The 17,852-nt window shown below is 32.1% G+C and overlaps 1 protein-coding gene across 1 annotated transcript in view; it reads right to left on the reverse strand.

Moving 5' to 3' along the window:
• RyR (Ryanodine receptor) overlaps positions 1-17,852 on the reverse strand; it is a 166,418-nt gene that overhangs the window by 84,718 nt on the left and 63,848 nt on the right. Inside the window, exons 17-29 of the mRNA XM_068768362.1 lie at positions 16,555-16,709; positions 15,558-15,699; positions 14,961-15,171; positions 14,544-14,621; positions 14,213-14,343; positions 13,044-13,134; positions 12,057-12,206; positions 9,619-9,772; positions 7,765-7,892; positions 7,167-7,247; positions 4,232-4,331; positions 1,421-1,538; positions 579-659 (exon numbers count right to left, since the gene is read on the reverse strand). Of these exons, the coding sequence (XP_068624463.1) occupies positions 579-659; positions 1,421-1,538; positions 4,232-4,331; positions 7,167-7,247; positions 7,765-7,892; positions 9,619-9,772; positions 12,057-12,206; positions 13,044-13,134; positions 14,213-14,343; positions 14,544-14,621; positions 14,961-15,171; positions 15,558-15,699; positions 16,555-16,709 (1,620 nt within the window). The remainder of the gene's footprint in view (positions 1-578; positions 660-1,420; positions 1,539-4,231; positions 4,332-7,166; positions 7,248-7,764; positions 7,893-9,618; positions 9,773-12,056; positions 12,207-13,043; positions 13,135-14,212; positions 14,344-14,543; positions 14,622-14,960; positions 15,172-15,557; positions 15,700-16,554; positions 16,710-17,852) is intronic.

The raw sequence follows: 17,852 nt of genomic DNA on the forward strand, positions 1-17,852 counted from the left end.
GGTAACAGTGTACGCTATTACAATATACTCCCATGTTTTTTTTTTTGAATTATCATATAATAAATTTAAGTTAATTAAACAAAAACTTGTAAAAAATTCTATTACAGAGCGTAGGATTATTTAAATGATAACAAAGTTTTGGAATATATTGCTCTACTACTGTATTAAGGATATTATAAAAGTAACCAAATAAAAACTCGTGCGAGTTTATTCTGGGTTCTTCCCAGACCGACGCATGTATGTAACCCTCGTAGCTTTAGAAAAAAGCCATTACAGGGCAGTTCAATCTGATTATAGTTTCCATCAAATCTCGCTTTTACTGCATATTTCTCTTGACGTGTACAGGTGGTCGATGTAAATGATTCTATTTAGATAATATTATAATATCAATATATAAATCAATTAATATCGGGTGATACCACATATGTTCTAATGCACAGAACAACAAGAGAACCTTATCGTTAGTTAGAAAGCCTTTAAATAAAGCATCATTAAGTTGACGTTAAATTAGCTATTTCTTGTTACAAGTAGCTATTTATCGTATATGTAATGTGCAATTGCATTTTAAGATTACTTACACGCAGAACGGTTCATAACCTTCCTGCAAACCGCATGTTGTAAAATACTTCAAAGTATTCACATCTTGACCATACGTAAGTCTGAAATAAAACAGGTTAATGTTAAAAATCAGAGTGACTCAACATAGTAAAAAAAAAAATTCTAAGATCTATACATGAATAAATATAAAATAAATTAAACAACATACAGTAAATATTAAAATTTTGAGATTGCCGGTCAGTGGTTTTGACTTTTAATTTTAAGACCCCAGTTATCTGTTTTTCGTGCTGCGACCCTTTAAATTGCAAGTAAGCAGAGAACCACTTCTTTTTTAGGTAGGGTGGGTCTAGTTGCTGCCCTCCATCCCATATATGGGAATTCCCATGGATTTATAGGTCACGGTCACAAGGCCAGGTTTGTTTTCTAGCAATGTGATTGGTCCTTTTCCGCTTTTGAGTCTTACCAATCTAAATCCATTTTATGATTTAGCTGTGACTTTTAAAACTTATTAGTTTTATTGCCTAGTAATAAAAATGTAGTAAAATCTGATAGGAGTAATTGTCCTATGGTCTAACAATTTTTGTCACTCTCCTTAGCCATTTTGATGACTCATAGCCTAATGAAATATCTAAGTTATTTTTCGAGCTTAGTAACAAAAATCATTTCATTTTTTGTTAGGTCATAAAAAGCATATGCTCTTCTCAGCTCTCTGCGGCGGAACTGGTCTTTGGCTCCGCTGTTAATCGTAAATTGGTAGTGAAAGATGAATATCCCCCACCGGCCCACCACATTTGCAGTGCGATTGCTAATGCTATTAACGAAACGCGTCGAACCTAATTTTAAAATAAATTTATATACGTACCGGGCTTTCTGTCCAACCCCTAAGGTGCAAGCAGGGACGAAATTATCCCCCTGCACGTCCGCGAATGTCGTCTCTCCGCCCAAAGCGTCCATCAACAACTCGCCGTTTAACGAGAAACCTTCGAGATACAAATGATTAGAATACATTCATAATTAGGATTACTCAACAAAAACATTGTTTTCCAAAAGATAACAGATATCATTGACTTCTGGTTTTAATGTGACAGTAATTAATTTAATACAAAACAAATTACCCTATCCCATGATTTGACAAAATTCACTCGATCATTATATGTCAGTGTGATAGCCTTGTAAAATCTCTCAATTGTTAGAAAAACATAATTGGTCTATGTGTAGACGAATACAATAATGTATCTCTCGTTGGTAGTACCACGAATCACAAAAAATGTAAAAAAAATTTATTACGAACGACTAGAGATGTCGCTTGAATCGCCTGAGCGTTAAGATCTCCTAATATATTGTTACGCTGTTATTAGTTTAAAATTATTCTCCGAGCTAGATATAGGAATTGTGTTGCAAGTACAAAAATTATGCTAATGATGTCGAACACAGGTTATTCTCCGACATATATAATTAACAAGTAAACTTAATTGTCGCTTCGATCATTTTTCAAAACCAAAGGATTATTTTTATGAAGGTACGCTAAAGTGTTTGTTTGGAGACAATTAAACTCAAATTCAGAAAAAGAATCCGCCATCTTTTCAAAATCTCATTTCGACAAAATGGAGCATTACAATCGATAAATGTATGCGTGTTCCGTGGCGGTTTTACAATCGTTATTATTTGTCATTATTGCCACTAAAAATTCTTTTTGAAAATGAATGATACAATAGTAAAATTCTTTGATATATTATGACTTGGAAAACAAAGCTTTTGTTGAAATCATATTATTACAAAAGACAGTAATTGAAGTTAAGGAAAGCTATAATTTGAGAAATATTTACACTATACTTCTGGGATTCACATCACCGAATGATAAAATTTAATCAATTACATTATACAAATACTCTTACTAACCACAATGCAATGAGAAATATAATGATGATAATAATCTAAGTCCAATTTACTAATGAACAGTCTAATTTATATCTATTATGCAAGATGATTTCGAAAAAGAAACATATTTTGGTACTTTCCTTGGTAATTTCATTAAAATAAATAAAATTGCAATATTACATAAAATAAATGCTATTATAAACAATATACAAACTCATTTTGAGTGGGGTGCATTGTTAGTAATTTAAATAAAAAAAATTGTTACAAAATAGTAGACATGTTAGTGAGTTTTATGTTGGGCTCTTTGTGAATACGTAATGTTGTTAAAGAAAGTAAAGGTTACCCATTCCAATCATATATACACATTGTATAAATTTATTAAAAAAAAAAACAGTTTAAAAGCAACTGGAAGCTGTTAGTCGCGTCTTCCATGAATATGTTTAGAAATATTTTAAAATATCTCATTCATACATCATAAATTGTAGAATTAATATAGAAAAATTTAATAACAGTAAAGAATTATTTTAGTTAATTTCGTATTTAATGTTCGTGATATTTAAAATTTGGTGGTTTGTATATGTCCAATAATGCGTAATTTTTTTTTAAATAAATATTTTATTTTCATGAGTCGATTGCGGCATAAAAATGACAGTGCACAAAATAATGTATCTTTTATTTAGAGATAAAATAAATTGTCAAGTTTATGGTTTAATTTGGATGGTAAATAAGTTTTTTTCATTTAGCATTGATCAAATAGAATTAAAAATTAAGTTTTTATTTACTCACAAATATATCTTAATGAAATGTCCGTGTATTGTTTTGCAATGTGTAATAAAACCTATTCTAAAGAGGTCCACGTAAATAAATCTAAAATCGTGCGAAAATTGCCGAATGTGAAGCCAAGCGATGCGGTGTTCGAATTAGGTAAGCTAAATTTTAAAAGATGATTTCTTGTGGTGCATAGCTCTAAGCGTTTTATTTTGAAGCTACTTCGTGTAGTTCTAAATGGCAGGAATAACACCGTTACGTAAATTAAAAAAAAAAAAACTAAAATATACTTCAAGTGAAGGTAACATATCATTTATGGTCAATAATTTACTACTTTAGTACTAAAATGGTTTCTTAAGTTAAAAAAGTTATATATTAATATATTTAAACATTTTACCTTCTATGTCGTACGTCATTATGTTAGCCTAACATATATTTTATTCGAAATCATGTTTGATTGTTAACGAATATACCGATGTGATTTTTTTTTTTAAAAAGTTGACAACGTCACATAAACGAAAGGAAATTTTTCATTTTGACTTGTTTCATGTAGTTACACTCAAAAATTGACACAAGAGATTAACTATCAAATACTCGAAATATGTAATCGTTTAGTGTGGTACTAGCGGTAATCACAGAACTAAAAAATAGTACATTTCATTTTATTTAGTCATATGTTGAATTTTAATTGTACATAAAACATCAATCGAGACAGATACGAATACTAATAAAATTTTTGTCACTTTGTAATTTTAGTTCCGGTTTTAGTGATAAATAAATATTTAGGTAAAAATATTTTATTTCTAAGAATAATTATCTAGGGTTAAAAAATTTTCTATCCTGTACTTTCTATTCTAGACAGAACCGAATTTTGTTCTAGTGAGATTTAAAATTATAAAATTAACTAAAAACATTAATAGCCGTGGAAATAAGTATGAATGTTATTCCTGCCATGTTACGACTCACTTTACTACATCTAGAAACTTCTTCGCTAAATGTGCTGCCAGAGCGTTTGAGCGGTATTTACTTATCGTCTTGTCAATGAGATCAAGGAACACTCCCACTACGTCTCCCACCGCCCATTGCTTGCCAAACGACTCTGTGCTACTGCTGAACACTTTCTCTTCCTTTAAATTCACGAAAATTAACCAAATTATCATTAAGACATCGTCCATTTTTTATTTAAATTAATAGTGTTTTATTGTTACCAGAGATAGAATATTCGAATGTATATTTATTTAAAGTTGATGTAAAACTAGTTTATAAAGGAAAGCACTTTGGTTAAAAAGTCTGGATGCAAATGGTTAAAGGAGATAGACTGCATCGGACGCGGTTACTTCAGATGGCGCCGATAGACAACGCTAGTAGTCGATTGCCTCGCACTATGGATTAGCGCAAAAATCACACTCGAGCCCCATCAACGCAGCTACTCTAACAAAATTACATCACATTTCGCCATGAGTGCACTGCACCTAGATCAAGCACCAACTTTCGAACCCAGCGAGGGTTGTCAGAAGTGGAATCAGTATCCCACTTACAGGACCGCCGAGCAAATTTTGCTAAATTCATTAACATACATAAGCGTAAACGACCATAACACTGATCAGTCATACAGGTTATGCAATTTGAGCCTCGCGCATATTGCAACGACCAGATACGGGGTCCGCTGAAGCTGTAAAAGCCTACAGCACTAATATCACCAATACATAAAAATATTCCCGAAAATATATTAGTAATTTTGAAGTCGCCTCCATAAAACCTACTTCCAAACTTAACCAGGCTATTCATTCGAATACTCTCTCTTTGATAACATATAAATTTTAAAATAAATAATTATTATTTTGTAAATGAATTTAATGTGTATTTTCGTATTTGAATACAGCGAACAGTGTAATTATATATCAGGGATATTAATACAATGTAAAAACCCACTTTAAACAAGTCATTAAGAAACGTATAGTAGTTTAAACAAAATGCAAGTTCCACAACATTAAATAATGGACTTAATAGAGATCTGGAATATAAATGTAATTATTGGAACAAAGGCACAATTCACGAGGGCAGTGTTGTATATTGACCACCTAATATTAATAGTTACAACAGGCTAACATTGAATACATAAATTAAAACAACCAGTGGAATACATTAACATTTAAAATTGTTTGGGTGGTACTCTCATATTATAGTCATAAAATAAATATTATTATATATTAAAATGTATTAATTTTTAAATACATAAGTTTGTGTATATATTTATTAGTAGTTGTAGTGTAAAAATTTAATCTTTATTTTAGTAGGCATTTGCACGCACTTTTGAATCGTCGATTATTTCAACATTAAAATTTGTAAGCTACGACCGCCTCGAGCACTGATGTGTTGAGAAGAGCCGACCAGAAATTCAACAGTTGCTCTTTAAAATGTGATTTAACAGCAATTTTTTTTTCATGTGTCCATGTGAGTCAACAAACCATGTTCCATTTATTTGGATCAAATAAAAACTCTTTACAGCTGTAATAAAACTAATTTAATAATATACTTTTAACTTTAAATTTAAAACTAAGAAACGAATCGTCTGCGATATCTTATGGAACTTTGTTATATTTTCGCACATGGGTCTGGGTCATAAAGGTTTTGTTAAATTTTTGAAGATGAATTTAAAATTGCTTTAAGTTTTAGACTTCTTTACTGAAAGAATCATGTCTTTTTAGAACTTAAGTTCCTATTTTCTTGTAATTTATATATTGTAGAGTCACTGGATACAGGCCGCTTCCAATCGGCCCCTATCAAAATCTATGGGAGGCCTAATCTACAGCTGAAAACATAACGATGATATAAAATTGAATCTCCTATTGCCTGGGTCACATCATAACTTTATAAACTTTAATAATTTTTTCATGTTTTCTAATACTTAAAAGTTTTTGGGGATAGTTTCATGCGGTCCAGCGAGGCATTGCGCAGGAAATTGCAAAAATCCACAGGACTGCATCACTGCACTCAGCTCTAATGCTTGTCAGGTTGTCTTTGACTTCCGGGTCCAGGGAGCAGCCGTTATATTTGAGGTAAAACCTGGTAATTTCCGGCAAGTAATAGGGGACCGGAAATTGGAGGCACTTGTAAGCTTTTTGAGGCTACCACACTTCAGTGTCAGGTTGGTGTAGAGTTCTTCTGTCTGGAGGAAGGTGAGGAGGTTACACGGCTATCTACTGCCGATCTGGTTATTTAAACTGGCGGCGGTCGTATAGAGGATAAAAATTTTATTGACTACGTACTTTCACAGTAAGTATCATTAGGACAATATCTAGTATTATACAATTCATTCCGAAGAAATTATTTTAAGAGTTTTTACTGAGTTGTGTTTTTAATCTTCTTTGTTGCATGTTTCATATTTTTTTCATAAATGTGTTCGCAAATTTGACTACAGCACAAAGGAAGGAAAATACATATAAATTTGAATATTGAACCCATAATATGAGAGTAACGCCCGCGATTGCCCTGCCGCTGCCAACTCACTAATGGTCTGGTCGGAAACATCAAGGAAACAGCCGACAATGTCGCCGATTTTCAACTGCTGCCCGAAAGTGTCACTCGACCCTCCGTGAACTTTTAACGACTGCATTACATAACATACGTAGCACATAATTAAAAAAAATCTTTTTTTTTTTTTTCAACATATACAACTCAAACTCAGCCAGATATATTTTATTAATGTTTTAAAAATTGAAGATAAGAAGGGATAATATTTATCTTCGTATTTTGTCGAAGTTATTGACAATAATCAACAAGTTTTTTTTTTCTTCACATAATAGTAACGTGTTACAAACAGACTAATAGATAGCCAAAGATAAAGATAATAAACAGGTAGATATGTATCTATTTGAAAAATTTAACATTTAATTTTAATTTTACGTAAATATAGAAATTAAAATGTTTGATTTATATTATTAAAATTTGTAATAACTCACATTGTAACCGTCAAAAGCCCAGGAGTTTTCATCTTGCCCTAACATCATACCAGGGGCCATATCAGCGTGCGCCCATCCGACCTTGAAAGAAATAATTAAAAAATAAACATCTCAAAAAATTAAACAAGAGCCTTAAAATCTTTAAATAATTATCGATAAGCTAATGCTATTAAAATAGTTTGATGAATTATTGTGATAAAGGTAGAATTCATTTATACAATTTTCCTATATCTACTTTTAACAATACTTTAAGTGATTGTCTATTTCTTTACTCTATTTTATTTTTTAATCAACTCTGCTTCGCAAGATGTTATAGTTGTTGAGAAGAAGCAAAAAGAAACTCCACAACACCTATGGAGGTAACTAAACACGATATCCTATTCTTATAAGTTGAAGAATATAACTTCTATTAATTTAATTACTTTGTAAATGTCTCTTTTAAGTTAAATTACATATTTATGTTATATATAATTAAGAAAAGAACTTCTTTGAATAACCTATTTCATTTATTTATCGTCGTCTTTGTCGTCGTAGTTGCAGTCCTTCAATTCCGAATTACATTTTTTACACAATTGATAGTAGAAATTGTAACATTTACCCTCATTGGACCAGCAGTTAGTATCTCGAATTCGAAGTACCACTTGCCCGAGCTGACTGCGTAGTTCTTCTCCGCGCGGTATGTTCTGAAGTCAGCTTGCTTTTGCTTCGAAGCTTCTGCTAGCAAAGCTGTTATAACAAGTTCAATAATAAAATTATAATTTATATTCATTAAAATAAACATCGTTTTGTATTTATTAACACCATTTAGCGATCACTGTGGACACCATAAGAAGAGTACTAGAAGAGCCTAATTGGATAGAGTCTAGAAAAAAAATTGAGCTCCCAAAGCGCGCTGATCTGTAACTAGCACTCGACAAACTTGGATAGTATTTACGTGCGATCACTTTCACGGATATCTTTAAAATTTTTACAATTAATTCCTTAGATATTTAACACTTAAAAATCCTTTACACAATTATAGAATTGTTTTAAGAGTTTAAAATGTGACTTAAACTTATAATTAAAGTATCAGTTTTGTGGTGTAAATTTTTAAATCAATTTTATTACATTGTTAGCCAGAATTAATTTTGAATTGCTAAGCCGGTAAGTGGTTACCGAGCTGGACATATTACTACATATCAAAACTGAGTCAATAAAAAATGAGTAAGCAATAAAACTCTATTTATAAAAGTATTAGCCATGTCATGTCAATTTGCCTTTATAAGTGAGAAACACAAAACTTCTATAAATGACAGTCATTTTTATGCGTGATCTTCTTTAAGTGAGATTGCTACTTACTTAGTATTTTATGATTAAATCTTTAATTTCAAGGGACTGTAATTTCATTCGAATAATCAAGAGTAAGTCTTTATTATTAAATCTCTGTTTGTGTAACTCGTATTCTACTCAAAAGCCAAATGTGAGTGCTTATTCATATAAGAGTCAAGTTCATAAAAGCATTTGCGAAAGTTTTTGTACTTCCCATAACGTAAACATAACATATATTCAAAGCGTTGTTTTTAACAGGTGAAGTAGAAATAGTGATTGTTTTTGAATCTGTTAAATAATGTTATCAAATAAGAAGTGAGATTGGCGTAGCAAAATCCAGTTACTATAAAATTTTAAAATCAGAACAAATAAGTCTCGTAATTAGTAGCTTCGAGCTATATGGAAATATGGAGAAAAGTAATTATTTTATTAAATATTTTGTAGCCATACATACATGTTTTATGTCTAATTGACTATTTATTGTATTTTTTACATATTTTTTAACGTTTGTAGGAGAAGTATTTGACCTCTGTTTCGCTTGATGTTAAAAAATGACGAGATCTACGATGGTACGTGCTTGTCTAGAATAAAGTTATTTAAGCTTGACTTGAATACTCCTAAGTTATAGTTAGCTGGAAACAACGAGGCCGGTAAGTTGTTCCACTGAGCTGTTCACAATATAAAAATAGTAGTGTGACTCTTAAGAAAGGGATTTCAACCTTAATCCATTTTTATAGACCTTTTGAAATGAGACAGATTGTTACTCTTTAAGTTAGAAACTAGGGTTAGAGAGAAATCTATTTAAGAAAAAAAAAACAGATCGCGTTCCTTGAGCTCTGAACTATTCAGGTTTGAGTCACTCGGTATTTGGCACTAATCGGTGTAACATTACTCCTGAGGATGCCCCGTGGAAGGATGAAACACGTGTGGAGTGATTTAATGGTGGTAGTTGTGTAATTCGCATTATTTTCCGCGTGCGCATTAATCAGCGGGCTGTCGGGCGGTGCACTTTATTGCACGACTACTGCTGCATAGCGGAAGTAGCTATATATTAGTCCTTTTCTTACTTTGACTGTATAAGTTTAATGTTGCAAAGAGATGGTATATATAAAGTTCTATAAATTTAAAGTTATCGTGACATTACCTTCATGTTGTTCTCCGGTTGGCGGGTCCAAATTATACCCGTAGACCAGGAGCGTACGAACTGTTTCGGACGCGGTGTCTCGGTTCGCTTTTTTGATCGCGTCGTCCACTTTCGGATACGGCACCAGATGCGGTGAACGGTGCATGTCGGGGTCCTAACATTATAAATAGAAACACAAATTAATTTAATAAAACTGCGTATCGGTACCAATAGATGGCGCTGGTAGGCAGGTGACACGCTCCATCATTTAACGCAGGCTGTCGCACAAAAGAACACCGCTCAGTCGAATCTGAATTAATTGGTAAACAGAACTAATACCTGACAAATATAATATAACATTATGTACATATTTCAAATGTGCTTTTTCATATTTTCGTTATGTCGAGAGAGATACGAGAGATGTCCTTATGCGCAGAAAAAAAATAACAATTCCTATATCACACAAGCCACAGAATAAATTAAAACACCTATTATTTATTAACTAAATAAAGGCATGTTGTTAGGATGTAATCACATTAAAAATTAGTACCTTAAGACATTACAATGAAAATATAATCATATTATTACTAATCTAACTATGTACGAAATAGATAACTTATTTTTTAAAAAATTAATGTCATTTATTATTAATAATGCATTAAATCCGAGATCACTCTGAAAAAGGTATTATTTTTTTGGTTTTCATTGTTTTGTGATAAAAAATGTTCCCGAAAACATGGAAGACACTTTTTCAACATTATATTAAAAAATTTAAATACATCCATTTCTTTGTTTATTAAAAAATATATTCGTAAATGCATAACGCGTATTTAACTTTATTATGATTCTCCATCTGTAACATAACATATAAAATACCATAATCATTGTTTCAACACATACACACATATGCCCCCTGCAAGGAAAGGCCTCCCAAAAAGATATCTACGGGGGATACATCATAATCGCCATCCTCTGAAGGCGGGTTGCAGATCGCAGTGTGGTATTACGATACACAGAAGACGACGATGCCCATCCTATTGAAACTTGTTAGTGAGCAGTGGCAATACTATGTAATTATTGTAAAAAGTGTGAATTATTTAAGATGGTATATCGAGAATCCAACCTGCGATCGCATTCTCATTCCTCTACCGCTAGACTGCCACTGCTATATATATATATATATATATATATAAATATATATGTATGTATAAAAATAAATATTTGTCTATGTATATATATATATATATATATATAAATATATAAATATATATATATATATATATATATATATTACGGGGGACAGGAAAGTAATGTGACTTTCTTAAGTTAAATTCACGTGAATATATTTTTAGCAAGTTTTACTTTCGTTATCAACCACCTTTTGTCACCTAGTGTACAAATTTTTAATGAGCGGTAAAAATGAATCGGTTTTTCTATAAAATATGTCGACCGAAACGACATTACTTTCCAGTCCCCCTAATATTGTAGTACAATATAATATAATAGAACAGCGGTGAAAGCATTTTGGAAACAGTTTTGTACAGTGTATCTAAACACAGTCAATTTATATTTGACGCGTACCATAATCGGCTTTAAACGTTAGTCGAACAATCTTTATATAAAATTATGTTATATTAGTATATGACCTCTTTTGTTATCCAAGCAGAGATTCTTATAAGATGCGATGACAATATACATTCACTTAAGAAAAGAAATACAGAATCACTTAGTTATTAAAATAACTTTTATAATGTGAAAACAACAGTGAGCGTTCTTTCTTCTGTTCTGCTGGTAGATCTGGACTCGCCTTGCTGTGACCCTCACACCTAATAACAATATGACATACTAAGTGTGAGAGTCACAGCAGTCGAATCCAACTATGAAGATCTTCTTTACGCTAAATGAGAATGACACAAAATGAGATTAGGAACAGACAATAACAAATAGAGAAGGTGAAGTATCTAACGGAATTTAATGAATTATAATATACACACATAAATAGTATACAACAAAAGATTTCGTGCGTCAGAAATAATAACCTTTTAACACATACCCATTATGTGTAAAGTATATATGGTAGTTAAAACTGTTGTTTATTTCTGGTATAATTTCCAGCGTTTTAATTCAAATGCCGGGTACTACTAACGAAATTAAAAAAAATGTGCTATTTGAAATCATCTTAATATTTTTGTATTATATCTTAAAACATACTATTAGAAATGTAATGTTGATTTTCTTTCAAGATTATAATGGATTTACAATAAACATATATTTCCAACATTTTATTTTATTTATAGAATATAAAATGGTTTTTTTATGGTTTATAACTATACGATGACAACCGGTATATGAAATACAAAATATTGATCAACGCGAGGGTTAAAATCATCATCACGTATAGTGCGGCTTTTGAGCCTGAAAAACTTGTTCCACGAATTCTTTTTTTATCTTTCGCTTACCTCGTTGAGTCCATATGTCCAGCCCTGTTGGATCCTTTCTCTCGCCCACAAGTTGTGTGTGTTCTCGGCCAGCTGGTCGACCAGTTCATCCATCTTCGGTGTCAGGGTGACAGCACTCAGATCTAGTGGTGCTGGTTTGTATCCATTTGACTGCAAATAAATTTTATGTCTCAATTCTAAGAAAATATTAGACGTAAGCAGTGTGGGCAGGCATTAGTTGCATCGACATGCACTTACACATATAGTAAATACTGCCAGCACTGGGCCGGCAATTGTGATGATTTTGGGGAAAGTTTATGCCTTACAGTGGTCGTCTATCGGCTGACTTGTTGTGATGAATGAACTTAACACAATAAATATAACTTTTTAAAAAAGCGTTTTTGGATTAAAATATTTTTTTACAATATCCTCAATACAATTGTATTTTTGTCAGATTATACACCGTAATAAAGTAATAGATACTGGACAATTTATTTTATGATAAAATTATAATATGTAAGATATAGTTACATTGTTCACGAAGGGCAAGCTTACATTTAGTTAACCACCTTAACCAATTGTTTCAAATTATGCGAAAAATCCAAAACTACTAATATTAAAAAAAATACATGGAGTATTGTAGCTTAGACGCTTAATATCACCAGATTAGTCGATTGTAGAATTATTAAAAGTAAAGAGAAAGAGAAAGGATTGAAAAAAGTATTTTCTTTATTAATTTTCTCCCTTATACTATTATAGTAATATACAAATGTTTTATCCCGTAAATATAAGCCCTTAAGAAACAATTATGAATTTCTTTCTCTCTCTCTCTCTCTCTCTTTTAATAAACTTCAGACCTTTAATAATAACATATTAGCACCGCGCAATCTACAATATATTGTCGGACTTTATTTCGGAAGCGGCTAAATGTTCACAATTGGTTTGGCATATCCAAACATGGATAATACCCCAACATAAAATAAATATTGTAAAAAAATAATTAATCACCTGCATGAAAGGCTCGTTGGGTAGGCGTACGTTGCGAATACGCGCCGGGGGCTTGTCCAGGCTAATGTAGTAACCTAACGCCAGGATTGTCCTGTAATAGACATTAAATTAATGACACCACAGTATTAACAGTTAAATAAAATTTATTATTTACTGGTTAAGTACACTTAATACTAGTTGCACTAATAAGATGTATAATGTTGAACTGTAATGTATATAAACGTAGTATTTTAAACTATATTTCTGGAGTAAAACATGAAAAAACTCACATAATTGTGTTGTTGTTTTTAATGCCTAAAGAGTTAAATCTTTATGCATCAGAGTTTCAGTTTAAATATGAAGTAATAGTAATCGGAGAGATTTATTAACGAACGTGTCAGTCCAATTTGTAAAATGTGATCTAACATTACTGAAAATTTATATGAAAACTATTCAAAATTTGAGAGGTTACAATAAACTTTCCAAAACTTAAATTTAAATTCACCTTTAAATCAAAAATATCTTTATTAAAATAGGCATTTATATACACTTTTGAATCGACCATGATTTTAACGAAGTGCCGGTCAGAAACTCAATTGTTGCTCTTTTTGTATGAAGTTCAGCAATTTTTAAAGTATACATTATAATGTCAATCATATAAATATCCCCACACACCAAATAACGCATTTCGATTGAGAACTATTGATGCTATAATAATATTTACTTAAAAGGATACTATTATTTTTAGCTTTAAAACTAAGAAAAGAAAGGTCTGAGACATGTGGACCTTTCATATTTAAAAGCATATATTAAAAAAAGTTCCACATATCTCAGACCCGTGAAGGATTTGTCAACTTTTTGTAGACAAAATTTAAGATTTACGAGAATATTTTTTTCTTGTACTAATCACGTGCTTGTCACTATTTTATATATAAATTTAAAATGCTATTGCATAAATAAAATGTCACCTATTGAGGAACAACCGTTAGTACACTAAAATTTATTAAAAAACATCTTTCAGAGAATCACCAGCTTTTAAGTTACAAATATCCCGCACAGATCTTTTTGGTTTAGTGAATATAGAATTAATTTCGGCGACAGTGACCCATAATACAATAAATATTGTTAGTTATGTAGTTGACACTGGCAACACATGACAATGTTAAAAAAAAAAACAAGAAAATAATTACTTGAGCGTCTGCACAGCGAGCTGAATGTCGTAGCGCTTCTCAGCAGGCGGAAGTCGCTCGAAGGGCACAAGACACGGGTGCACTTTGTGTATGTCATCACGCTGGTCACCATATACCCATCCCGCTTCAATCTATACGGTCAAAGCAAATATAAATGAGACAATATGTATATTTACTACATATTTCACCACTCCGAATTACCATAAAATCTGGCATAAAAGAACCCCTTGAAATTAAAAAAAATAAAGCATAGGTAACATAATATTCAGACTCGACCCACATATGACGTTGCATTTAAAGTTACTAAAAAAAAAATCAAATTTCGTCTCACCTTATTCATTGCCCACATTTCGTGTATGTTTTCCGCAAGCTTGTCTCTTATTTGTTCGATATATGAAGGTAATGTGATCTGAAAATTTATTAATTTAATTTCATAATAACTACTAAACTTTTACAACACGGTTAAATATCACTTTCAACTCTATAACAACTCGACTATACTAATATTTCCACAGATTTATAAATAGCCATATAGTTTAGTCAGTATAAACATTCCGTATCTAACATTCATGGTTTACTTCAGACAACTTTGTTTCGGTCAAGTTACGTTAGTATGAAGAACCTATACCATTAGATTACTTACACATTCATACTTAATAAACACGCTTCACACTGCTCGTCATTTTATGATGTAAGAATTGTTAAAGTGAAAATAGAGGAAATGTCAAGTAAAAAAAAGTAGACTTGCCTGCATAGTATCAACGGGAGTTGGTACGAACGCGGTATCATCTTGTACCAAAGGCGGACCAGCTAGAGCACGTTTCGACAGATTTCCGAAGTAGAAGCAAGGCTCCAGATTGAGGATCTGCTGCGGTAGCAGAGACTCCACTAGTGGAGAGTAACCTTCAGGGGCCGCGTATCTTAAGCGACCGTGTTCACCGCCCAGTAGGAACCGGCAACTGAGGGAAAATCATGATCATGATCATCAATCAATCTCATTTATTTTAAAGTGAAAAAAACTTACTCGCTAAGTTCATTATTACAGTCAGGTGATGAATCATCATCATTTCAGCCGTAAGGCGTCCACAGGTGGACATAAATCTCCTCATAGATTTAAAAAAGGGCGGTTGGAAGCAATCTCCACCCAGCGCCTTCTGGACATTAAGATATTACTGCATACATTTCACTTGTTAATAAGTATATCGTGGGGAATTCCCCGAGCCCCTGAGCCCTGAGCATCCGTGTCCAGCACGAGGCAGAGCGCGCAGTAAGCTGAGACAGCTATGTCTTGGATAACAAATTCTCTGTTTAAGTAACCGATTTCTATCTTTTATTTAATATATACCTCAGTTTACTTGAGCAGCTGATAACAGGGAAAAACATGCCCTCCAAGTTGAAATTTGTGAAGGAACCGGTAACTCTTATTCCGTTGAACATAAAGTTGATTATCGGCACTGTCAAGTCCAACGCACAACCGATGACGTCACCTGATAAATAATTATTTTTTTAGTTTTCGTACTATACAAGAGCGTTTTCGCGGGATCACATGAAAGCAAAATGTTCTGTGAAGAAATTAATACCTCATCAGAACATAGATAGTCAATATACGTATGATAATTTTGTTTATTTGAATAAGAATATAAATAAATGTAAGAAAGATGGCGATGTACATAAGGTTAAGAATTCAAATACAGGTAAGCTATACACCACAGTTTTTTTTAGTCTGAATTTTCATGTAAGTAATTTTAAAAGTTTATTTAATAAAAAAAAAACTCTTTTAAATAACGATTAAAAAGAGTCAGGGGATTTTTAGCGACAATAAAGTTAGAGAATGAACTGCTCTGTATACTGTATTAAAGATATTTGTGAAAATGATCACAAAAAATAACCCTTGAGACTGTGGTTTCTTATATGAATTCGCGTTTCAGTATGACCCATACATAGCGACTTCAAGGCGACATATTATGATGGTGGAGGCTTAGCCCCCACCCCCACCACCACTACCGGCTTACTGTGTAGCATAGGACTCTCCTATGAAGGCGAGTTTTGGATACTCGTAGCTTTAAGATGAAGGATTCCATTTAAGAGCTCAACTTTAAATTGAATTCCTCGAGCCTTTTTTACGTTTACCTTTGATTACTACTTAGATATAAGCTCGCATAGTTATGGACAGAGCTGTTTATGTCTTGAATAGGCAAACATTGTTAATTTTGTAATTTGCTAAATGAAACTAATGTAAACTTTTATTATTTATTGCTATTGGTGTGCCTTTTTGAAATAAATAAAAAATCATTATACATGAATTTAAATGGATAGTTATATGAATAAATGTATTTGTATACCTTTCCTGATGAAAGGCTCATCGGCGTGTGTCCTGTTGACGGGTGTCTTTCTGCCCCCGGACCAAAGGTGCGCGCCGTCGAATCCGTACGAGTACAGGTCATCGCCAACACCGTTTCCTCCCCATTTCTCGCCACCACCCGGGTATGGTACATATCTAAAGAATTGTAAACATTATAAAACAAAACCAATATCTTTAGACAGTAAGAGATAATTAACAAAGTTAAATGTCAATCTATCTATACAAGGTGATTGGTTATGTAAACGCCTTAAAGGGTTGAAAAGTTTTAAACCTTTTACACTTATTTCCAATCACTGTATATAAAGTGATCACACAATATGTTACATTACATTAATATATTACATTAATTTATTTTTACATTACAATGCGATAGGCCAATAACTCCAAGTAGTACAAATTCTACAAGGACAGATAGTAAACAGTAATTAATTTTAATATGTAACAATCTGAATTTTAGAAAAAACATTTTTCTGACAATAATATTTTTATTTCTTTTTATGAAATGTGATTTGTCAGCTATTTAGTTCAAACTATTTATTTTTGGATACATTAATTGACAGCCAAAGCAGGGCTATAGTCTTAAAACTTTTACACTTATGACTAATCACCATGTATATAAAAAATATTTCCAACTACATAGGTGAAAGTACATGCATGGATCAATACATGCTGATATATCACGATATCTCTGGAGCTATAAGGCTTTCACTTGAAATTTTGTATTGGTCGAGTAAGGGTAAGAGAAGTTTCGTCACGTGGACCCTCCACGTGTCATTAAAAACTATAGCTCTATTTTCAAAATGTCTCTTGTAGGTATTAAATTTAATCGGAATAATTATAGCATGTTAAAAATTGGCTTAATAAGTGCGATCTAAATTCGCGTAATTGTTCAAAATTATTATCGAGGCGAGACGAATATTTATAAATCTTAATATGTCTTAATATTTATAAGTAAAAAATTACACACTGAGCAAAAAGGGGAAAGAGTTCTCTCTCAACCCACCAGACCATTTTGATATCTCAAGTTGTTACGCTATTCGTCTAATGAGAAAAGTCTCCGAAACTATTTTCTATTTGAAGTGTAGCATTGATATGAGAACGCTCCGTATTATTACTACTGAACACTACGACCAAAATACTTTTAATAGTAAAATTATTTTTGCCTTTAAATTTAAATTCGTATGCCAATATTCGTAGGTAAGCAGTGGGATCGTCAATGCATTACATGTGCTGGCCAATACGGCTGTAATACTTTTGTGATAAATCATTCTCGCGTTC

The sequence above is a fragment of the Battus philenor genome, unplaced genomic scaffold (assembly GCF_028537555.1).
Source record: "Battus philenor isolate CCGP_79_NKW_IND1 unplaced genomic scaffold, ilBatPhil1.0.hap1 SCAF_25, whole genome shotgun sequence".
NCBI lineage: Eukaryota > Metazoa > Arthropoda > Insecta > Lepidoptera > Papilionidae > Battus > Battus philenor.